At 40.8% G+C, this 24,463-nt stretch overlaps 2 protein-coding genes and 1 long non-coding RNA gene across 13 annotated transcripts in view; 1 reads left to right on the top strand and 2 right to left on the bottom strand.

Annotated features, from left to right (window-relative positions):
• Positions 1-10,662, bottom strand: part of SLC7A9 (solute carrier family 7 member 9) — a 28,392-nt gene extending 17,730 nt beyond the window's left edge. Inside the window, exons 1-3 of one of the 5 annotated variants that reach the window (XM_086847846.1) lie at positions 9,662-9,885; positions 8,173-8,272; positions 5,081-5,118 (exon numbers count right to left, since the gene is read on the bottom strand). The gene's annotated coding sequence lies outside the window, so the exon portion shown is untranslated. Of the gene's footprint in view, positions 1-5,080; positions 5,119-8,172 lie in introns of all 5 variants that reach the window. The other 4 variants (XM_086847845.1, XM_086847844.1, XM_086847843.1 and 1 more) reach the window with 4 other exon arrangements.
• The window catches only part of LOC111934692 (uncharacterized), a 33,054-nt gene extending 22,263 nt beyond the window's left edge, over positions 1-10,791 (top strand). The window contains exons 2-6 of one of the 2 annotated variants that reach the window (XR_015275458.1): positions 4,706-4,771; positions 6,334-6,444; positions 7,431-7,721; positions 8,189-8,796; positions 9,141-9,574. This is a non-coding gene — a long non-coding RNA (uncharacterized LOC111934692). Of the gene's footprint in view, positions 1-4,705; positions 4,772-6,333; positions 6,445-7,430; positions 7,722-8,188; positions 8,797-9,140 lie in introns of both variants that reach the window. The other variant, XR_015275459.1, reaches the window with a different exon arrangement.
• A 5,907-nt stretch (positions 10,792-16,698) lies between these two features.
• The window catches only part of CEP89 (centrosomal protein 89), a 30,345-nt gene continuing 22,580 nt past the window's right edge, over positions 16,699-24,463 (bottom strand). For 4 of the 6 annotated variants that reach the window (XM_086847822.1, XM_086847823.1, XM_086847827.1 and 1 more), the window contains 2 exons: positions 23,896-24,065; positions 16,699-17,999 (listed from right to left, as the gene is read on the bottom strand). In XM_086847822.1, coding sequence (XP_086703948.1) covers positions 17,780-17,999; positions 23,896-24,065 — 390 coding nt within the window. In that variant the 3' untranslated portion in view covers positions 16,699-17,779. Of the gene's footprint in view, positions 18,000-20,763; positions 20,844-22,109; positions 23,752-23,895; positions 24,066-24,463 lie in introns of those variants that run through there. The other 2 variants (XM_086847825.1, XM_086847824.1) reach the window with 2 other exon arrangements.

Raw genomic sequence — 24,463 nt, 5'->3', positions numbered from 1 at the left:
GCAATTTGGATTTAGATACTTTTAACCCCTTCTGTCTCAAGAAATTCAGTAAAGAAATCGTGCTTTTCTTCACCTTTTCTTCCGTCGTTCCGGCAATTAACAAGTCATCTACATATTGTAACAATTTTGTCCCCTCCTCTGGAATGAATTGGGTGAGTAGTTGTTCCAGAGCCTGTCCGAACAGATTTGGGGATTCTACAAACCCCTGTGGGAGGACCGTCCACCTCAGCTGTTGCTTTCGGTTTGTGTCCGGGTCCTCCCACTGAAAGGCGAAGAAATTTCTACTCTTTTCATCTACAGGGCAAGTTCAAAAGCATCTTTTAAATCGATTACACTATACCATATATCTTTAGGTGAGAGCCTGTTCAGTAAAGTGTAAGGACTGGCCACCACTAGGAATCTGGTTCGGGTTCTAACATTTACAGCTCTGAGGTCCTGAACCAATCATAAACTGCTATCTGTTTTTCTTACAGCCAGGATGGGGGTGTTATGCTGAGACATACAGGGTTTCAGGGTACCCCTTTAAGGAGGTCGTCAATTACTTGTTTTAATCCCCTTCTCCCTCCCATCGGGATGGGATATTGTTTGATCCTTATAGGGTCTTCAGGGTCCTCGTTTTCTATTTTAATAGGCTTGATATCTAATTTCCCTATTTCTCCTTTTGAGTGCCACACTCTAGGGTTAATTTCTTCTTCGTCTTTGGGAGTCAGTTTGAATATTTTTACTACTAATTCAGAGTTTTTAACAACGATATTAATTCTTAATGCAACAATCATGTCTCTTCTTAATAAATTATAATCTGCTTTTTCTACAAGCAATAAATTTCTTAAACAAATTTTATTTTCCGATTCTATTCTTACATCTCTATTACAGATACTTTGAAAGGATCCCCCTTGATTCTAATTACAAAAACTTTTTCCTTGCTTGTCACACACTCCTCTGGCAATTTCTGCAGAGTACCTCTCTCTGTTCCAGTGTCCACTAAAAAGCTTACTTCTTGCCATTGGGGACTCACTTTTAATTTTATCAAGGGCTCCTTGGATGTTCTTGTCCCCAAATTAAAGAGCCTCTGACAGCCCTAATCTTCTTGAAAAATCTTTTCATTTTTTTTTTTTTTTTTTTTTTTTTTTCTTTGCCTGCAATCCTGCTGAATGTGTCTTACTTTCTTACAGTAGTAACATTCGGGGAGCTCTCTCCGTGGGGTAGGGGCTGCCTTGTGAGTGCTTTTCTGTTTTCTAGGTAGTGTTTTAAACTTACCTTGTGTTTGTTCTTGCTTTTGGACTTCTTTGACCGCAGCTACCAAAACCTTAGCTTACAATCTCTGTTTTTCATCCTCCCTTCTCATATATACTTCTTGAGCTTCCCTCAGAAGCTCTTGGAGGCTTTTATCTTGTTACCTGTCAATATTTTCTAATTTCCTCTTAATGTCTTCTCAGGATTTGGCAACAAATTGTGTTTTTAGTAAGACCTCCCCCACGGGAGAGTTCGGGTCAGTTCCAGAGTAGATCTGAAAACTTCGCCGTAACCTCTCTACTCATTCCGTGGGCGATTTCTCCCTCCCTTGGCATTCCCCGAACACTTTACTAATGTTTTGACCTCGGGGAACTGCCTCTCTTATTCCCTGAACAATCATGTTTCTTAAATCCACCATGCTCTGCCTGCCCTCCTCCCTGGGCATTCCAGCTCGGGCTCACGCTAGGCCATTTCTGGTCCTGGTGTCCCCTGTGGACTGCGTCGGTCCCAGTCTCTGATACCGGCTTGTTTAATCATTTCTCTTTCCTCTTGATTAAACAGGCGATCTCAGGATGGCTATAAGATCATCGTATGTGTAAATACTACTTCTTAAAAAGTTATCCAGCTTTTCAGCCACACCAAAGGATCGTTTAACAATCGCCCCATCTCCTTTTTAAAGGCTCGCACATCCCCGGGGTTAAGGGGAACATTCACAAATCCAATCACTCTCGGGGCTGTCGGTACTTCCCTGAGAGGGAACAACCGGTGCTCATTCTCACTATTCTCTCCCCCCTCCTTGCCCATCATTTTTGCTTTCAAACGAGTTCTACTTGCAGGAGGGGAACTGAGGTTTGTGGGGGTTTTCCCTTTTGTTGATTGTGGGAACTCCCCTGCCACCCGGTTACCGGTAGGGACCCCTTCAGTTAAGTGTGAGGGTCCCGGCTGTGGCGGCCGGACCGGCAAGGACGGATAGAGCTGTCCCCAGCCTTGTGCCGGAGAAACCTCTGAAGAGACTCCTGTGGTTACGGTGTTTGCAGGCGGGGAAAGGGGAAGGGCTGCCGGCATCGCTGCCAGCACCGAGTCTCCCGCTTGAGACACATGCATCTCAGTGGGTTGGTCTCGGGGGCCCGAAGGTGCTGAAGGCACCACTTGATCTGGGGACGACGGCCCAGCCAGTCCATGGTACGGGGGAGGTAAGTGGTCAAGGGGTTCCCAAGATTCAGTTTTTGACTCACGTTTTTCTTTTTGTTTCATTGGGAACAGCTCTACTCTGGCGTTTAACCAGAGCTTAGCATATTCCCTCTCCTCGGGGTCCGAGGGGTCCTTGTTCTCCACATAGGAGAACAACTTATTACAGGTCTATTTTTTCAGATGTGCCTAACACTGGCTAAGTAAGGTGACTTCTCAACTCCTGTCTTCCCCAAACTTCTATACAATAATGTATTAATTTTTCTTTCGATTTCCCTTTCCTCAGGGGACAATCTTCCCAGTGTTTTAACATTTACTTCAAGGGACTTTCCAGCGGGATGTCTGGTGATCTCTCCTCCGGATTGGAGGGATTTTTCCCTGTGCTCTTCCTTTGTAGCTTACTTTTTCTCTGCTCTATACTTTGCAAATATACTCGTTACACGTCCACCTTTCAAATGTGCCCACCACAGGCTAAGTGAGGTGGTTTCTCAGTTCTTGCCCTCCCCAGACCTCGGCACAATACCAGATCATTTTTGCCTTAGATTTCTTTTTTTTCTCTCAGGGCAATTTTCCCAATATTTTAACATCCATCCCAAGGGACTTTCCGGTGGGATGTCTAGTGATCCCTTCTCTCTCTCAGAGGGACCCTTTTCATTACCCTTTTTCTGCATCTTACTTTTTCTTTGTCTCATATTGAAAAATATCTTACCTTTCTTGCGTTGTGTTCGTTCCGCCTTTACCAGATGAATCAAAGTCTTTGCTAATACTCACCTCGCAGTTAGCTGTACTGGAGTCTCTTGTATTCAGCACTTCGATTCTCTCTTGGACCTTTGCCTAGGCCCATTGACTGAAAGGGTTTACTAATTCCCGAGCTCGACAGGACGTCCTCTTCCCCTTTCAGCCTCCTGTGATCGGTCCCCCAGGACCTCCTTCGTCCCAGGTTTTTACAATCGTGTAAAGAGAGACCTTTCTCACACAGAATCGCTTCCTTCTCGGCCGGCCAATTCCCTCGCGGGAGGATGGAACCGCGACCTTGAAGTCCGCACTCGCTTCGTGATCAGATCACGTCTCACACAATCGCCCAATCACCAGCTCAACCTCACAATACTTACAGCTATTTTCCTGCGAGGGTGTCTTCGTGCACAGATGACTTTTTACGAGCTACCAAGCCGTGGCTTTCTCGAAGGCTCCTTGCCTTCCCGAGCTCTCTGGATCCTTTCTCCCTTTTTATTGTGGTTTTTCCTTAGCCTAAATTTGGTTCGGATATAGGAATGTGCTGCGGAGGTTCTCGGCTCACCAGGCCGCTAAAATCAGCGGGGGTACCCGTCCTGGGTAGCGAGATTCTCCTGCAATTTCTCCTATCCGAGTCACGGCACCAATCTGTTATAAATTTAAAGGCAATTTCGGGTTATATAAAAGAGAAAATTTATTATCAAACAATAATAAATTCGAACAAAGAGAAAAAACCACAATAAAATAAGCAGCGCAGCGCTGGGTGGACAGGGTCTATACGCAAGGTATAGATGCTCCCAAATCCACGCCTGAGAGTCCTTTGGCCTGGGTTTTTATAGGAAGTTTGTGTCCCGAGGCCAAATTCCAAGCAGGCACCCTTTGCTAAGAGGTTCTTGATTGTTCGAAGAATAGATTTCCTGGCACTGGAGAATAGAGTCAATAGACGTTGGGCAGAGGCTCCTCATATGTAAAGAGGTCCAGGATGTCTTTTTGATATCATTTTGGTCCGGGCCATTAGGGTGGAGTGGTGGCACCCATCCTGGAGCCGATGGCTATCTCGGCTGGCTCCTCTTCCTTTGTCTAGTTTCTCCATTTCTCCAGCACAGGTGGGCAGGGCGGAGATGCTCGGGCTCGGCGATATCTCGTCCGGGCCCGTTCTTTTGTTCGTTTGATGGCCCGTGTCCTGCCCATTCTTTCGGGGCTGATGTGCCTGCTTGCGATTGTTATCTGGGTGCTTGGCTGCAATCTGTTGCTTTGGAAGAGAAATCCTGCCTCGACTTGGAGGAGGATTTCTCATTCCATATTTTCATCATTTACAATCACATATACTTTATTTAAACCTTTTCTTTCGAATTTTTATTCATCCAATTCTTTATTACACTTAGTTTATATTTGCCATGCTTTCTGATGTTTGAGCCAGACTGTGCTAGCAATGTTTTTCTCCAAGACTGAGGCTGCAAAGTAATAGCGGTACAGAAAACAAAATCAAAACTGTACATTTTTAGTCACTGGCTTTTTTCCTCTCTTTGTTTTTCTTGTTTAATTCTCACAGACATAGGTTTAAGATACAAGAGAAGCTCTTCCATCTTAAACAACGTCTTATTGAAAAATTACCACAGTAAGTATGGCCAGACAAAAGTTGCTGGGGTGTTTTTTGCCTACAGATCAAGAGAATAAAACATGTTAAAATTACAGCATTGCTACAACCACATGAAAAGGCAGGTATGAACAATTTATTGCTTTTTCTGCAAGTTTTACAAGGACTTTTAAAATATTATTCATGGTTATTTTGATGTATGACTAAATTAACCTATGTTTTCGTATCCTTCAATTTCACATGCCTCATTTGGGATCAGATATTATGCAATGTACTTCTGTGTTCCTTATTCTGATAATTTTGAAATGAAGTGTTATAATCTTATCATACCTGTGTTGTTGCTGAAATGCCACAGACACTATATCAAGCTGTGAAAAGAAAAAAGGAATGGGGGAAAGAGAGGGGGTGTCATATTATGGGGCTAACTTTGTGCCTTGAAATGAAGCAGGCACATCTTTCACATCATCTCTACCCTGGAACTTAGAGACCAAAAAAAAACATGTAATTTTCATGAAAAGATAATGGGGTCTGTAATCCTTAATGATCTGTTAAGTAAAGTTTTGCTGAGGAATTTTTCTCAGATTTAGTGCAGGTAATCTTTGATTTTTTTTTTTTTTTTTTTTTTTTTTTAGATGTGTCAGTTGTCTTTTCTTTCTCCTTCAGGTCTGTACCCCATTTTGTTTCTTCAGATCACATAACAGCAACATTGAAAATAGGTTGTTTGAGTTTTTGCCTAAGCAGCTTTTTTTCTTTAGTCAACCTGGAATGTCTGTCTGGAGAGTTCCCACCTGTCAATAGGTGTCTTAAGTCTCTGCAGCGATTTGACCTTAACTAGTCTGTTTCTTCATAAAAATAGAAAAGTATCTTCTTTTATTGTCTGGTTTTGTTTTAAGGGTTGCTCTTCTTGGGATGCTGTAAACCTATTAAAATATTTTTAATTTTACCAGCAATCCTTCTTTTCCTCAGCCACTGAAGGAAAAAATAAACACTGATTTCAAGGATTCTAGTATTATTTTCTCCATAGACAAGAGAAATTACATTTCACAGCTGTGGGAAAAGAATTCTTCCCTCTGGAATAGGTACACAGATGAAGGCATGAATGAGTTAAAATTCCAAAAGACTACAGAGACAAACACTTTGAGGGCTGGTCCTATTTAAACACTGTCTTTGAACCTTTTCAAATGCTATTTACCAATTAAATCGTAAAAAGTAATTTTCAACTTTAATTCAGGAAATAGCAAGTGCACAGTATAAAAATACACTTTTTATTATCATTATGAATAATAAAGGTTAATGTTTGTTAGGGTTGGTATTTATTGCTTTCGGTAATGTATGTTCTGCTTTGACCAATACTAAAGCAAATGATAAGGATCATCCCCACGGTGCAGCTTTTAATTGTAGCTTAGCATTATCTCAGAGTGGATACTTTCCATGCTAACCTTCCTGCTTGCAGGTTATTTAATTTTATTGAGGACCAGTGTGTTTCCTTGCATTTGATCTTCTTTGAATCTGACCATTAATAGATGTGTTCTAAGATTTGATCTCAGTACTGTCATCCTTTAAATATTTCTTTTTTTCCTAAGTAATTGCAGGTATGCTGCAAGTGGAATATAAGAAATGGTATGTTTTAATAGCTGTGGTGATGCTGGTTTGCAAGGTCTTTGCATCTTGTGGAAGTCAGCAGGAAATATCAGGTGACTGTAATTTGTAATAGAACTACTTAATAGACTATAGCTCTTCCCAGAATACATGGGGTTTAAATACCTGTATTTTTTCCCTACTTATTTCTTGATTACAGTGTAATTGGCTTTTTTTCTGACAAATAAAGCTTTTGAAAAGTTATTCAGGTCTTCTAAAGGTTTTGTACTAGACCTGCCTGAATACTGTGGAGTCTTTAGTCCAACAAGAGATTTCTTTTGGTATCATGTATTTTTTAAGCAGAGCTGTTCAGAGACTTGTTCAACTCATAAATGCTGGGTATGTCATTCTATCCAAAAGGTCACCAGAAAATCAAGAAGTCTCTTCCTAAGGCTGTTCTAAAGGAATTTTGATGGCCTCTGTAGAAAATTAGCTTTAATATATCACACCAGTTTTTATTTCAAAGATTGCAACATTTTTAACAGTGCTGCAAAGTCTGATCAGAATCAATTATTTTTCTGATAAACAACCAACTCCTAGTGTTTTTCTCTTTTAAAAACAAAGCCTGACTTTGACCTCCTTTTTGAGTCCAAAACTCAGGCTGCATTCCACTGGCCTTCCACCAAGGAGGGGTTACCAGTTAACATTACTTTTGAAAGATATATCTGTCTTGTGCCCACCTGTAGCTGAGGAAGCACTGAAAATTGAACCAGTCCACTGAGGTTATGATGTTCTGTGCTACTTTTGTAGCCTCATTTTCATTTTATATTTACCAAAACCAAACATTTCAGGTATAAAAAAATTCTAATAGCAAAAATATATATTTCTATATTTCATATCTGAACATGTGCTTTTATAGATATGTTGAAATAAGTTTAGTACAGAAGAAAATAGTTCAGGACTAAAAAAATCTGGATAGCTCACTCCCTGAGAAACCACCTTTTTAAACATAAAGAAGCCTTCAAAGTGCATCTGCTTTTCTAGATTCAAGCTGATTGACACCATGGAGTTTTTACCATACTTATTTACACTACATTTGCAGAGAAGGATCAGTGCTTAGAACTCTCCTAAACAGAAGAGCCATGCCTGCCCAAGGAAGGATTGGTACTCCCAAGGGAAAAAATTCTTGGAACTCCTGATGCAATGTGCCAGGATAGTGGCATGATTTTTTTATGGTGAAAAAGTCTTGGGAGGTCCTAAGGTCTTCTGAGCTGGTGAAAGGCAATCTCCTGGCCTGAAAAACAGCATCTTTCTGGCTTGAAAATAGAGGTAGCTGGGTTTGAATGACTTAATGGTCAGGAGCAATGTTCTAGAAACTGTGAAAAAAGATAAGGTGAGTATTCATCAATGCTCTGTCAGTTCACATAGCATTGGTACCTACTGACCTTAATGTGACTGCTGAGGGTCAGACTCTCCTTGCTATTTACACAATCAAAACAGAGTACAAAATGCTCTGTTCTACGATGGAGTAGAAACAATGCTCCTATTTTAGCTGTAGTTGGCAAATGCGTTGGAACTACTGATATTTACTCCTCTCAGGAGAATTAATCCACAAGCACCAGAGGCTGATGTCCAAAAAGGAGACAGAGGACTCCTGTAACTTTATTCGAATAAAGGGAGAGGCCACGGGGCATTTCCTCTGTGGTCTCTCAGACTTTAGGAGGAAGCAGCCTCCTTTTTATCCCAGTTTCCCAGCCACATTTACCTTTCCCCATTGCCTGAGGTACCTGGGAGGTACAGACTTCCCAAACACCTGAGACTCCCTTCTAATGTATATCCCCCACCTTTTGTCTTTTCCAGGTGTCACTCAGTGGAATTCCTTATGGAATTTATGGTTCTTCCCATTGCTTCTTTCATCTCTCAGTATCCAATTTATCAGCAGACCTACAGTTTGTTTGTAAAGACAAATCTCTCATTCCATTTATCAATCACTGGAATCCTTCCCATTGTTTCTTTTATCTCTCAGTATCTAGCTCTATTTACCAGCAGATCCACAGTGTGTTTGTAAAGACAAGTCCCTCATTCCTTTCACTCTGAATTCTCCTGTGGTTTTGATTTTGAAAAGGTGACAGCAATGTTTGCTTTTTGAATATATAAACACATTATTTATTCCAAATAATGGCAAAATTATGTTCAGTTATTATGAATGGAATATGCTCTGTAAATTCATCAATGAAACTTGAATGTGCCCACAGTTCCACAAATGCTGGATTGTTTTCTCCCTTTCTTGGTAGGAATGGAAGAATGTTTTAATGTTATCTTGTGAAAGGAAGCTGAAACTACCTCATGGTTTCAATTTATGGACTGGAAGATGTGGAAGATACTGTAACAGGAAGGCACATGCAATAGAAGAGTAAGGATGTTCTGTCAGCTGTGGTCAAGGGAAAATAGCAATTTGCTGTTGTCAGGTGGGTAACAGAAAAAGGATAAATTGGAATGGCTAGAGTTAATGTACTAGAATAAAACAGTCAAATAATTTATTTGGTGTTGTATTATCTAAATCTAGCATAGTATCTATGAAACAAGGCAAATCTATGATTTTAAAATTCTCATAATTTACACACCTTTAATGAAACATCAACTGGCAGTAGTAGCCCAGTAAATCCTCCTATGAAGGCATTTTTCAGTCATGCTGGATTTTCTGTAGTGTGCTGAAAACTACATCAAGCACAGGAAATAAATGAGAACAAGTGTGCCACCTTCATGAGACACAATAGTTAGAATCACAAAAAAATCTTTTGTGTCTCTTCAGTTATTGTGTATAGAAGACATTCTGAAAGCATTGAATTCAGGCTTGTGAACAGTCAAACAGGCTTCCAGTATGTGTTCTGCTATGTGTGAAGTGATTTCTATGCAAATCATGCCAGCTGGAGAGAAGACACCAGACCTTTGTTTGGCTGATTACTACAGGAGGTACAAGCTCTAAAGGTTTGCAATATCCTTGTAATGTCCACAGAACACACTGGAGTTTAGGTAATAAGTTCTTCATGAACGTGCGTGACAGAAGCTCTGCAGCCTCTGCCAGTCTCAGCATTTTGAGTTTCTTAGGGCGGTTGTACAGGTCAGATTGTGCTTTTGATGTTATTTTCTTCCGCGCACCTGATCTCATTACTTAGCGTGGTTCAAAGGTTACTAAAAGTAATTTATTTCCATTCTTGATGTTAACAGAAAAATGAAGAATGATTACAAGTTTGTTGGATTTTTTTTTCTTCCTTACTTTCCCCACATACTCTGGGTTTGTTTTTTCCATTGAATTTTTCTCCCATCTTTTACCTGGAAGCAGGACACTACGTGAGGAGGGCGTTGTCTCAGAGACAAACGGGGCACTTAGGAAACAAAATTCGCAGCTGAGACAGTCCTGCCTTGGGGGCGGATTGCGGCTGATGCCGAGAGACAGACGGAGAAGGGGCTGCCCTGAAGGTGTTTGCGGGCTCGGGGGATAAGGAGGCGCTCGGAGGCCAGGCCGGCCCGTGTGGCTCCCGGGGCCCTGTGAGGGTGGGGCGGCTCCCGGGCAGGGCCTCAGCGGCCCCTCGGCACGGCCCGGGCTCCGGACACAGAGCGAGCGATGAACAGCAGGCAGCTACCGGGAGGTGATGTCTTTAACACTCACTGGCACTGAGCAGCCCCAAAAGGTGATTTAACAGATCCCAAGGAAAGCTGGAAAGCCTCATCCCCTGCTCCTCCTCTAACAAACTGTGTAATCATCAATAAACCCCCCCAAACATGCTGCTGGAACTGCGACACCGGGTAGGACGAGGAAACCATAAACCACACAATCCTTGAACAGGCTCCAGTACCTTTGTAAACTTCCTATAAATCATTATCACCAAGCCCAGCGCAATAGCTATTCTAATCTGTGCTGCTCTACTGTAAAAGCTACGTGTTAGGGACAATACCAGAGCTATCTCCGGAAAAGAAGATAAACCTAGGGACCAGAAACATTTTAAAACCTCAAAAAAGCCTAAGGACCAGAACCACATGAAGGCCTCCACCCAGAGAGACATTATGAAGTCAAGCAACGTGGCTACTGACTGCTTTATCCCAATACAAAGTACGACCAAAATACAATCCGAACAGGTTTTCCTGCACTGCAAGTCTGCTTAATTTGTTGTTGTTTCTGGAGCACTTGGGAGAGCCCCGTAGCAAGGTGCGGGGTGTCCCCGCAGGCAGGGCAGCAATGAGCGCCGCAGAGGCGGCCGAGCTGCGCCACAGCGCCCCCTGGCGGCTCGGAGGAACCGGGGCCAGCGGCGCCCCTGCCGGCCGCGCCCGGAACTGCGCCCGGGGAAAGCGCTGCGGGAGCGGGGACATTCATCGGTCTCTGCTTCTGTCCTTGTGGTTTGTTTTTCTTGTCGTTTATGAATGTATATATGTATTCATAAAGAATTGTTATTCTTTTTCCCGTATCTTTGCCTGAAACCTGTATTTTCCAAGTTATAATGATTTGGAGAGAAGAGGGTCATATTCCCCATTCCAGGAAAGTTCCTGCCTTCTTTGGCAGAGACCTGTCTTTTAGAGCAAGACACAATAGTTTGAAATCTATAACTTTGTGTTTCCAAGGTTCCCTCCAAAGATGACACTAGTAAATGCTATCAGATTATTAGCTTGCTTATCCTTTAGCAGTACACCAATTTTGTATGTAGTAGCAAGGAGTGGAGTTTGGAGTTTTTGTTAGTAATGGTTTTACACAATCAAAAACTCTAGTTAGTACGAACATGTGTAACCAAGTAGAAGCCTCCAAAAAGGATGTATCTGTACAGACCCATGCCCTTGCAGTGTTTGCATTTATCAGTGGCTCCAGGGGTCATTGCAGAAGAAGCCTGCCTGCTGTGTGAACAGGTGAATGACCTCCTTTCGCTGGTGGTTGAGTTTAGGGAGGAAGTTGAAAGACTAAGGAGTCTCAGGGAAAGTGAAAGGGAAATAGATTGGTGGAGTTCTGCCCTTCCATCCTTGAGGGAGGCCCCCCAGGAGTCAGAGGAGTCCCATGCCTCTCGATGTCAGGCAGTAGGAGGACACCTGGTCAGTGAAGGGGAGTGGAAGTGGGTTTCTGCTCAGGAAGGTAATAATAAAAATTCCTCCTGACCCACATCACCTACCCAGGTGCCACTTCAGAATAGGTATGAGACCCTGGATCTAGAGAGTCAGGTAGACAATTTAGAAGAAAATTATCTGTTCATAATTGGGCCTCCTAATTATGCTTCATCCGTAGGATGACCTCTGACATTAAAAAGAAAAGAAGTATAGTCGTAGTGGGTGATTCCCTTCTGAGGGGAGCAGAGTGCCCCATGTGTCGAGCAGACCCACCCCACAGAGAGGTCTGCTGCCTCCCTGGGGCCTGGGTATGGGATATCACTGAGAGACTTGCTGGGCTGATTCAGCTCTCTGATTATTACCCACTGCTGATACTCCAGGCTGGCAGAGATGAGATTGAAAAGAGGAGTGTCAGGGCAGTTAAAAGGGACTTTAGGGCACTGGGTCAAGTGGTTGATAGGGCAGGAGCACAGGTAGACTTTTCCTCAGTCCCTTTGGTGGCAGAAAAAAAGTGAAAGGAATAGGGGAGCCCACATTATCAACAAGTGGCTCAAGGGTTGGTGTCATTGTCAGAATTTTGGGTTCTTTGACCATGGCCATTTTATGGCACCTGGCCTGCTGGAACTGGAAGGGCTGCATCTCTCTATTAAGGGCAGAAGGATTTTAGCTCATGAGCTGGCAGAACTCATTGAGAGGGCTTAAACTAGTTTTGAAGGGAGAAGGGGATGCAGCTGGGCTGTCTGGAAGCAGGCCCAAGGGTGGAAAGCTTGAATTAGAGGTGAAATCAGTAGCCCAGCTGAGGTGCACACAGCATGGGTAACAAACAAGAAGAGCTGGAGGCTGTGGTGCCGCAGCAAAGCCATGATGTAGTCACCAAACGTGGGGGGATGACTCAGATAGCTGAGTGCTGCACTGGGTGGCTACAAGCTCTTCAGAAGAGACAGGAAAGGGAGAAGAAAGGAGTGGCACTTTATATAAGTGAGGCTTTTGATGCCATGGGTATTGAAACTAATGACAATGAAGTTGAATGCCTATGGGTAAGAATTAAGGGGAAGCCCCACAAGGCTGACATCCTACTGGGAGTCTGTTACCATCCACCCAACCAGGAAAAAGAGGTGGACAACTTTTTCTACAAGCATCTGGAGAATGTTACAGGATCACCAGCCCTTGTTCTTGTGACTTCAACCTACCAGAAATCTGCTGGTAACTTAATAAAGCAGGAAAGAGGCAGTCCAGGAAGTTTTTAGAGTGTGTGGAGGACAACTTTTTGTCACAGCTGGTGGGTGAGCCCAGCAGGGGGGGGACTATGTTCGACCTGTTGTTTGCAAACAGAGATGAGCTGCTGGGAGATGTGGTGGTTGGAGGCCACTTGGGGCACAGTGATCATGGAATTATAGAATTGTCAGTATTTGGTGAAATCAGGAGGAACATCAATAAGACTTCTACACTGGACTTCCAGAGGGCAGAATTTGGCCTATTTAGGAGACTTATTCAAAGAGTTCCTTGGGAAGTAGCCCTTAAAAACAAAGGAGTCCAGGAAAGATGGGCATGCTTCAAAACAGAGATCTTGAGGGCACAGGAACAGACTGGCCCTGTGTGCTGAAAGATGAGCTCACAATGCCAGCCTGGATGGGCAACAAGGTTTTGAAGGAACTTCAAAGGATAATAAAAAATGTTTTTACAAATATATTGTAAATATAATGGTAAGAGGAAGGGTAAGACCAACCTTTGCTTCTTATTGGATGAGGAACTTAGTAACTGCAGATGCGGAGAAGGTGAAAGTGCTTAACACTTTCTTTGCCTCAGTCTTCAGTGGAAAGTGGCTTGTCCTCAGGACAGCTGTCCTCCTGGGTTGATGGTGTCAGGGAGCAGAATGGTCCCCCTGTTGTCCAGGAGGAGGCAGTCAGAGAACTGCTGAGCCACTTGGATGTTCATAAATCTATGGGACAGATGGGATCCAGCCAGGGTGATGAGGGAGCTGGCAGGTGAGCTTGCAAATCTCCATCATTTACCAACAGTCCTGGCTGACTGCTGAGGTTCCAGATGACTGGAAACTGGCCAATGTGACACCCATTCTCAAAAAGGGTGGGAAGGAGGATCATGGTGATTATAGGCCAGTCAGCCTGACCTCAGTACCTGGTAAGATAATGGAGCAGTTTATACTGAGTGTCATCACTTACAGGATGGCCAGGGTATCATACCCAGCCTGCATGGGTTTAGGAGTGGCAGGTCGTGTTTGACCAGCCTGATCTCCTTTTATGACCAGGTGACTCACCAGTGGATGCGGGAAAGGCTGTGGGTGTTGTGTACCTGCACTTCAGCAAGGCCTTTGACACTGTGGATCCCCAGGGGCTGTGGGTGGATCTCTGCATCCCCATGGATCCCCAGGGGCTGTGGGTGGATCTCTGCATCCCCATGGATCCCCAGGGGCTGTGGGTGGATCTCTGCATTCCCATGGATCCCCAGGGGCTGTGGGTGGATCTCTTCATCCCCATGGATCCCCAGGGCCTGCAGGGGCACAGCTGCCTCACCATGGGTCACCACAGGCTGCAGAAGAATCTTGGTTCCAGTGCCTGGAGCACTCCTGCCCCTCCTTCTGCACTGACCTTGGTGTCTGCAGAGCTGTTCCTCTCACATGTTCTCACCTTGCTCTTCTCTGGCTGGAGTTCAAGCTATGCCCCCACTTTGTTTTGATTTTCTTCTTAAATATGTTTTCAGAGAGGCGTTACCATCATCTCTGACTGGCCCAGCCTTGGCCAGAGGCATGTCCATCCTCAGAGCCATCAGGGACTGGCTCTGCTGGGCACGGTGGAAGCTCCCAGCAGCTTCTCACAGCAGCCTCTTCTGTGGCCCCCCTGCTACCAAAAACCAGGCTGTGCAAAACCAACCAGTGTAATACTTGTAAGTACAAGTGTGATACTGTCTTCTCACAAATCCTTGGTGGCTCTACCAAGAACTGCTGATCACTCTAGAGTTTCACACTATGATGAAATGCATATTTGTCTTCAGACCTGTCTGCCTGATACCCCTTTATTTAAGCTATTTTATTTAAGTTATGATAACGTAAATGAGTTTCAGAAATACTATTCCTTGTGACATTTGGTAATCACCTAATGCTGTTAAACTCTCCTTAACTGCACCTCCTAGAATTATCCTGTTTTTTGTGTTCTGAAGCTGAAAAGATTCAACTGCCAAAACATGCAAAATGTCTCTAACTGGATTGGTTTCTAGTGGCTTTTCTTTCTCTTTCAGTGCTAAAAGGTTATTTTCTTTTTATTTTTAACTATTTCTTAAGTGCAGAAGTGATGGAGATACATCATTTAAGTTCTTCCTTCTAGCTAGCTTTTGAGATACTGGATTTTGATTTGATTAGGCAGTGGTATTGCCTGCTAGGCAATTTAGCTCTTAAAATTATCAACTCTGTTAGTAATTGTAGCAGGACATTTCTGTTGTTTTGTTTTGGTTTTTTTCCTTTATGTTTAAATGTTGGATGTTTTAATGAAAAACATATTTTATTTTTTTCAAAAGAATGTTTATATGTGTAATGCTAGTATTTAATGTTTTTTCTAGTCATAAAATCAATGGTCAGCAATCAGCATTATATTGTGTGCTTTCTGTACATAGAAATATACTAAAACCAAGTGGTTTAATGCAAGATGAAACACATACAAAGCATAAGATTTATATTTCATCTGAAAGAGTTTTACAGGAAAACCAATTCTTTCAGCTGTAATAAAAGAGAGAATCAGCTTCTTTCCTGTCAGAAGGAACTGGAGAGAAGCACCTGTCTAATCATCAATTCTATTTGTACAACACTTGGCACACTTGCAAATGTGTTTACTTTTGCTGATCTGAAAAAATTCCAGTATTTTACTGTCCAAGTATGTCAAATGGGTTCATATATATTTAAAATACACTCATACGTATTTAATCTATATCAGGATTTTTGTTATGCCAAAAAAGTTCCTGAGCCACAAAAGAACTTTTTCATCCTTGGGACATAACTTTTTCTCATTTTTCTTCCTGTGGAAACTGAGTATGGAGAATCATCCAGGGATTTGATTAAATGTTAGTTCATTTAAAGTTTAACATCATCAACAGGCAAATGGCAAAGCAAGAGTAGCATTTTGGAACAAATCCTTAGGAGTGTCACTGTCAAGGTGCTGCCCTTTGAACCACGTATTAAAACCTACTCTAAAACCAGAGCCATGAAAATGGGCAGCAGGTGTGGCAAAAGTACAGTTCTAAGACATTCCCAGGTCACTTCAGTGGAGGAACAGTTAAGCCAGTATTTAGAGTTCTGAAAATCTTGCTTCTGTTTCTAAGGAATTACCAATACAAAAGCTTATTTTTACAAACTCTTAAAACATACTCAAAAGGGCAATTAAAACCAGATGAGGATAATATTCTAAATATTAAATCAGTTCTGAGATTGTATTTGCATTTTCAGAGATGCTTATATTAAAAAATAGGACATGAAAGGCTTCATTTTCCAAACCTGCCTTTAAAAATGTGGAAAGCTCTGGGTAAAGCCATGCTCGATGCTCTGCCAGAGTCTGCACAGCTGCAGATCTGAGTTTGTGTGGAAATGAGAGGAGTGTGTGTGCCTAACTTACCTGAAGGGATATTTCAGACCTGACATTTCAAATTAGGTTTTTTTTCAAATTCAAGGAAGACATGGGACAGGACTGGTTTAGAGATAGACCATCCCCATGACCATTTCACATATTAATGAAGTTATTTAAGGCTCTGCTTAAAAATAGTGTCTGGTTGTTATGTTGAGGCATGGAGTCCTAAAATAATCAAGTTGAAAAAGCCAGGAGAATGAAAGGATTCAAAGGTGTAGCTCTTGTTAAGTCTCTGGGCAGAGACCAAAAGATAGTGTGCTGTTAAGAGAGTAGTTCTGTTAATCAGTGTCATAAAGACTCTTATTAGCTGAAGTTGTATCTTGATGTACTGGTAAGATTGTTGAGGTTCATTCCTATTAAAGGGAAGTAATTCAAGTACATCCTAAAATCTCACTTGCTCAGCTACTTTGGTGGTTTCCTATAATCAGGGTAATACCTGAGTGCACTGAGATTCTGCCAGTGCGTAGTCTGTAGATCTTTTAACTTTGCACTGTACTGCAGAACGTGGCTTTGAAAGCTGCACCTTTTTGCACCTGTCCCTGAACATCATGCTGTGACTGGAAGTGCTGTCCCCACCCTCTCCTGAATAAAGCCATTCTGTTGGCCTTACCCTGAAGGAAAATGCTGCAGGAACTTTTCTGGACACAAACATTATGTATTTCTTTTGATATTTTAATTTGGTTTTCTGCTCTTTTTGTTAACTTTGATCAAAGCAAATGAAATTCTTCATTACTTCTAATACTACAAAACTATGATAATTACATGTTTTTTGTATTGTTACAGTTTCCTGGTACCATTTACATTTTGTTATGAAAACGAAACAAAACCAAAAAGCTGATCCAGCAAGTTATATGTAAATTCAAAATAAAACCACATCATGGTAATACATACCAGTATAACATTAATGTGCAATATTGTGAAAAATGAACAAATCTGAAAGCTAAGACAAATACATGTCAATAATCTAAAGGCATACACAATGAGCACTGCTTCAGAGAATATTTTGGGTGGCTTTCGAAGCCTCTGAATCTGAAGCAAGATGAACAAAACAGGAGAGCTGCATCCTGTGCTGGCAGCTCACACCCTTGGCAAACCCATGGCAGGAGCTTCCCAACACCTCCAGGGATGCTGATAATCTACACAGTGGACAGTTGTGCACTCAGGCACCAGCTGTTGTCATGAGGATGTTTCAGTCTTGTCTGCTCCACAGTCAAATTCTTACCTGTCCTTGAGATGACAAGATTATTGGCACACGATCTAGTATAAGCACAGCCTTCCATCTTAGGAAGTCAAGATGCTTCCTCATGAGATAAAGTGCAAGCCACGCTTTTTTTTTCAGCTTGGATCATGCTTCATCTGGTGTTTTAGGGGAAAATTTACTGAAACTTGTCCTTTTAGTTTTAGCAAGCACTGTCTTGCTGTTCACTTGTTTCAGGTGTCTGCCTGTGCTGAACACCAAGCTTACCAGCTGCTTATCCTGTTAATTGTTACTTGTCTACATGTTAAAGTTGTATCACATTTTGTCTTAAGAAGGAACAGCCTTTTCTTCGAACAGCAATGTAATATTTTAGGCTAGGTTTACACTATTCACAGTACAAGCAGAGAATATACTGTTGTAATTTTGATGACCTTAAAAATACAGTTATATTGAAGACAGTAAACATTCCATTACACCTTGTGTTGCTGAAAAAGTCAAATTCAGGCACCAAGTTCTCTTTCTTGGATGAGGTGCAGATCACTGGCATTCTTGCTGAATTTCATTTTTAGTAGGTGATGAAGTTTTCACATCACAATAGCTAAAATCATAAACTAGGTCCTTCTGAGAGTGTGGTTCATGAACTGTGACAGCACTCCACATGTTGTTCTTCCTCAGGGATTTATGTAAGAGTTCTCTCATTCTCCTGTTTTCTTTGGCTGTGGATTCCCACATGATTTCAAGTTCCCCTTCTGTTTTCCTAGGAAAAAAATGAAGAGATATCCTAACTTTAACAATGTTCCAGCAGTACAGAATTATAGTAATGTGGATAAGCAAATTAGAAACAGCCTGTATTTAGGTGCTTGAAATTATCTGATTGAAATTCATTCCTATTTTGCTTTTAAAAAGCTCATTACATGTAATGCTGAATAGGATATGACCAGAAAATTACCCATGTAGAACCAGCCATTACTGGACCCATGTAACAAGCTGGATTAGTCTGCACACAGAGCATGTGAGCCCCAAACATTGTGATTGCCACCCTGTGCTCACTCGGCTCCCTGGTGACCACAGCTCTGCTCCCTGCAGAGCCCAAAGGCTCTGAGCAGTGTCAGTGCTCAGCTGATGCAGCTTTGAGAGCCAAACAAAAATGGTAAAAACTGAGGAGGCAGACGAAGCCCAAGAGCTTGGGTTTCCTCTGACTCCTAGTGTATGTCAAAATACAAAATAATAAGGAAATTAAGGTCAATTGATGTGGAAATCATAGCTGTTGCATGGAAAATGAGCACACAGTGCCCCTTGAGGGCACTGCATGAAACACTGAACAGAACTAGCCTTCTACACAAACTGTCCCCAATACCAGGCTCTAAAAATGAGAAACAAATCAATGCAGAACATAAATGAGATTAAATTCCACAGTCTACACCAGAAAATATAGAATCAGTACATCTTACAGAATCCTTTGTGGTTGAGAACACTGAGAATGAAGTGATGAGAAGTGGCCCAGACATAGTACCAGCCCAATTTGTGTTTCACCTTATGACTGGATATATAAATAGAAGATTAAAAAAACCCTTACAGAGAAGGGCTTAAGATTATTCCTGTACATACTGCTTGGAATGAACTCTTTCTGAACATCAGTAACCATTGAGAATGGAATCAAAGCAAAAGGTGGCAGTGAAAGCAGTACAGTTGGCTAATAGTTCGAGGCTGCCCAAGAACATGAGCAGCCACAGTTAAATGAGCTGGACCTTTCCAATTCTGCCAAGTCACTAAAAAGCCATTAAGTAGCAATCTCTCATTTTTGAAACACCAAAACTGTAGATTTGTTCTCATTTCTACTTGAGATGATCTAAGATTGTCTAATACTACCAGTGCTCAGAATATGCTTCAAAATGTTTTACACAATGGCATTTACCATTATCCTCAGCCTACATTTGGGGGAGATGTGAGACATACACATCTCATGGCTGAACTTCCCCAACTGGCAGTCCTCAGTTTCACTCACTGGTTGACATCTGTATTGTGATGTTGGAACATTTTCAGCACCTTGTTTTTAAGAGAACTTGTATATCTTGATAGGTACACACCCTGGTTCTCTGTTGTCCCTTGTGTCCAATACAAGTCTTCAAGCACTGTGCACAGCACTCTTATGTTTGACAATTAATACTGGAAAGCTTAATCTGGTTTATCATTATTGCAGTACAGATCATTACCCAGGGTTTATTTCATCTGCTAATTTCTGAAATCAAGACTTCTCTGGCTTTTTTAGGTCATTTCGCTGTTAATGCTTGCATGAGTCTGAGGCATAGAATACTTGAAGTACAACTATGAAACTAAAGATCAGCAAGTTCTAAATTATAGTTTAATGCTGTCAGTATGCCTGACAAATAGGATTGCCATTTTCAGTCCATATGTTCAGTTTAAAGGCAACTACATTGATTTTAGAAAAAAAAAATAGTTCAGAGAGGTTAGTTTAAAAGTGTATTCATGGTTAGAACTACTTCAGCAGCAAGAAAATAGATGCCTTTAGAAGTTTATCTCAACTCTTCTTGGAGGAGTGATTTTTAAGCAGAGCTGAGATGCAGAGAGTGCTATCTGACTTGGCTTTGCAATGAGCAGTCAGAGAACACTGCTGTCAGGAAAGGGCAGTGCAGCTGTCCCTGCTGCACACACAGCACGCTGTGTAAGGCTTTGCAGTGTGCCACAAGGCACTGCTTCATAGTCCAGCTGTTTTCCAGGTGAGCATCTGAAGAAGAGGTAACATCCCAAGTGTAGCTACACATGGGGATGTTGTTTGAAAATTCTGACCTGATTGAAATTTAAAAATGCATTCAGCAGAATGGGTTGGGAAGAGGGTGTCTTCTTGCTAATCACAACCTCCCTCTATAATTTGAATTACAGAGCAGCTTGGCTACTGCAGCTGCTGATGCTCTGTACATTTTTCCCAACACCAAAATTTCCTTGCCTGTACAGCTGGTTTGCCTCTTAAAACACAAGTCTTTGCTATTTGGTATTTAAAACTAGATACATGCTCAGTTTAGATACATATGCTGTTTCCAGATATCTTTAGACAAAAGGCATTAAATGAATTTCTTATTAATGTAGGCTATTATTAATACCTAGCCAAAACGTAAGATTTTATAACTTGTTGAGAGTTAGCAAAATGCCAGTGCCCCACTAATGTTTGAAGATGAAAAAATTACTAGAAGTAGGTTCTGAAAGCAGATTCTTCTTTAAAAAAGACAGTTTTCTGCCCTCATTGAACTAAATTCATTCAGCCATAATCTCAGAATCTTATTTGGGCTGGCTCAAGAATTCATTTTCATCTATCCTGTAGCAGTTTATTTAAATATTCCTTATCACAAAGATCAACAGTTTTTATTATGGTTATAATTTCGTATGTCACCTCAGGTAAGACAGCTCCTCCCCCTTGCCTATGCACAATTGCAAAGCTTTTCAAGCTTTGAGCTTGAAGCTTTTCAAGCTCTTCCAAGGACAGTTTAATGCACTTTCAGACTTACATTCTGCATCCAAAGCACAGCAGCTGTAACTACCTTGAGGTTCTGTTTCTCTGCAGAAGTCTTGCGAAATAAACTCTGACCTAGAAAACTCATAAAGGTAAGTGTCCTGTCAAATAAGACTGGAAACATTTATGAACCTGTTTACTCTAGGATCACATAATGAACTTTGTTTATATCTCAAATCTCTGATTTAAGGAAATGTATGTGATAGTGGTATCTCTCAAGATTACCCAGTGACTAATAATGTCATTATCAGCTACCTGAAGAACGAAGTGTTATAATACAAAGGCTGTAATTAATGGGAAGGCTCTACAGAGCAGCTTCCAGGAAGGGAAATCTGTGTATGTTTAAAAGCTTCAAAAGCTTTTACTTATCCAAGTACAACTGTATTTATATCTGTTTCTTTTTTGAAAACCAAGTAGAAAAATTCTCATCCCTTGGATGCAATGGGTAAGTAGTGGAACTCCTGATTTTTGTTGTGAAGTGAAAGAATGCAGGAGAGGAGGAAATTTCAAGGGCAAGTCCTCTCTGCTACTTTTGATGAAAGCCCATGCTAGTTTGGATGTAGACTTGTTATAACCAGAATGAGAGAAAAGCACATGAATCCATCTCTTTGTCACATGCATTACTTTGAGCATGCTGAGACTGCAGCAACTCTGCCTGGGGGCACGCTGGCTGTGCAGTGTGCTGTGACCTGCCACCACTCCGGATAACGCTTATCTCTGCAGGGTCTCATGGAAAGAACTGTGCCCTTTCCACATCTGAAGTGGGATTTTGCTTTGCTTTACAAGAAAACTTAACAGCAACACTAGGTACAGTATGCTTTTATGATAAAGAATTTCATGGTGGTAGTTAAGTCACACTTTCCCTGACTTCCTAACTCATTATTAAACTAAATGCAAGAGCAAAAGAAATAATATGAAACAGATTTCTGTCTTCACCTGCTTACAGTGATTCATCATACCTTCAGCTAGATTTTAAAGTGTCTTTTCTGCTTAAAATGTGGCATGCTACTCTGATTTTCATTATTTAACAGTGAAATTAGAGAAAAAATTAGAAATTAGAGAATAAATATTTATTGTATGCACTTATCTTAATGTCTGTGTAGACATTTTGTACAGAAACATCAGCTGGAGAGTATTCTGGACTAAAATCTACTCTGTAAACACAGCTAGTCACAATAAATCTAAATGTCTGGTACTCTTCTAACACTAGCAACTTTGGTTGCCAAGCTACAGATGAGGAGCAACATCTGAACTACAAATAATTTTCCATTCCTTACTCCTGTGATGATGTGAAGGGAGAGAGAAAATAATAAGCCTTGTAAAATTAGAAATACTCAAAGCTGACCAAAACACATGTTTTATTTCTGGCTGATAGGCATAATAGAGTAGATACATATTTGCATTACCTTGAGAAACTACATTATATTGCAGTACTTGATAAGAATAATGGAATATGAAGTAACTTGGTCATATGAACAGTATCAGCCATGGTGTTAGTTGGTTTTATTGATTTTGTTTGATAAGCATAAAAATTTATTATTTCTTATATAGGTGTAGAATTCAGCTGACTTCTCAGTAACATTTATTTTAATCTACATTTTTTAATACAGTAATCAAAGGAAAATAGTGAATCATGAGGATAATCAAAATACTACTTCGAAGATGACCGTAAAAATTCTTCTTTACTTTTAGAGTTGTGCTCATTATATTATATTCTAATAATCACTATTAAGACTTAAGTACCACCAGAAAAAAGCAGTCACTTGTTATACTGTTCAATAATGTTGGAAACTACAGAAATTAAAGACATCTTGATGGGGTTCATCTTGGGCTTGTTTCCATAAACCACTTTTCTTCATCATACAGTTAAATGGACTACAGTGTGTAATTTCAGGTTCAGATCTTGTTTCTTAAAAGGTAGCTGCAAGTATTAATTGTGAGTGTATTTACTGAAGAAAAAAATTAATTTAGACTGAAAAGTTAAAAGTGATTTAGTATACTTTATGGAAAGTATAATTGATTATTTTACACATCTGTGTTACATCATCGAATTTTCCTGCTTTGGGGCTAGAAAGGTAAATTTTGAATGATCCATATTAATGCTGTTCTCTACAGTAAAAAATTGTAACATGAACCCAGAGATATGGAAGTCATTTAATTAGTTAAAAATTCTAAATAACTATTTCCAGAGAAATGTGTATCAGTTCAATCTGGTTTTTAATGCAAATTTCAGAGATTAATGGAATGTTCATTGTACAACTCTGCTACTTACACCTGTTTAATTGCACTGTATAAAGTAACTGAGAGGGAGTGTGCTGATATAAAGTAGATGATACCAAGCCCTGTTTTTCTATTGTCTGTTAAAATCTATTTAAATCTATTATTTCACAATGGCAGTGATGACTTGAGAAATGAGTGCTTGTTACTTCTTTTCTGTTGTAAACAGTTTTTCTTTTATGCTGATAATGTGAACATGCTATGAAGCTTTCCACTATCAGAGGGAAAAAATACCTTCAAAGGACTCTATACATAAAGGATATCTCAACACTTCAGTCATAATCTTCTATAAATCTGTTAATTTTCCTCTCTTTATTTTGCACATAGCCAATCTAAGTCACTTACTAATAGATCAGTAAGACAGATTTGAAAGCAAACAGGTCTTTGGTGTACTCATTTGATTCCCTTCCTGCTGAAAACTGTTGAGGGGTGTGAATGGGTAAGCGTTCAACCTTTAGCAGAAGGTGCTATTAAGATAAATCAAATTATTAATTCATTATAAATTAAATTATTAAGATAAATATATATTGATTTATAGAATCCTTTCAAATTCTCAAAGATTTGCTCAGATTGATATCCTTCTCAGATTGATATCCTTCTTAACAAGTCTTAAGAACAGCAGTAGCCATATAGAATAAATTCCTCCTTCCAAAGATGTTTCCAGGAGCTGGGAATCACGAGCAGGGTTTCAGCATTTTCAGCACAGCTAAAATGAGCGAGAAAAGCGACTCAGAACATACCACAGGAGACTCTGCTGGAAAGTGAGTGCTGGTGGCTTGCTGTAGGTGCTTTCCCTTGTCCCTTTACCTGTAGGTCCTAGTTGGATTGCTCCTGCCTGTGCCCCACTCACCTGTTTTGTTCCAGTACTTCATTGAGGGTTTCTTGTTTATCTTGCAGCAGACGCTGCAGGTGCTTTCTTTCTTGCTCATACTGAGCAGTTTTCCTTTCAAATTCTTTCTCCTGCTCAGTCATCTTGAGACTGATATCTCCAAGCTTCCCAGCTGCTTTCTTTTTATATACCTATAAGGGTTAAAATGAATAGAAGTGGGATTATAGGAGAAAGAAGTCATTACCAACAAAAGAAACTATTACAGATACTGATTTTCAGTTGAATCTTTACATCAATGCTGCCTTGCTCAATTATGTCAGGTAGGTTGCATTAAGGGATATTTTTAACCTATTTGATAATTTGGAGGTATTACACATCATTTTGTTCTGCATATAAACCTAGTGTGTATAATAAATACCATACTGTATGTTTGTTTTATTGAACACAATTACTAGTAAAAAAAAGTTTGTTTTCCAATATACAAAGCTACACTTTACAGCACATGTTGCTTACCAGCTGCTGAACAGTCATACTTATCAGTACATACCATGAAAAAGTGTTTCTGTTTTGTTAGTTGTTTAATCTTAAT

Source organism: Cyanistes caeruleus, chromosome 12, assembly GCF_971803275.1.
Source record: "Cyanistes caeruleus chromosome 12, bCyaCae1.hap1.1, whole genome shotgun sequence".
In the NCBI taxonomy this organism is placed as follows: domain Eukaryota; kingdom Metazoa; phylum Chordata; class Aves; order Passeriformes; family Paridae; genus Cyanistes; species Cyanistes caeruleus.
The sequence above is the reverse complement of the archived record's forward strand: the minus strand, read 5'-3'. Positions and strand labels throughout refer to the sequence as shown.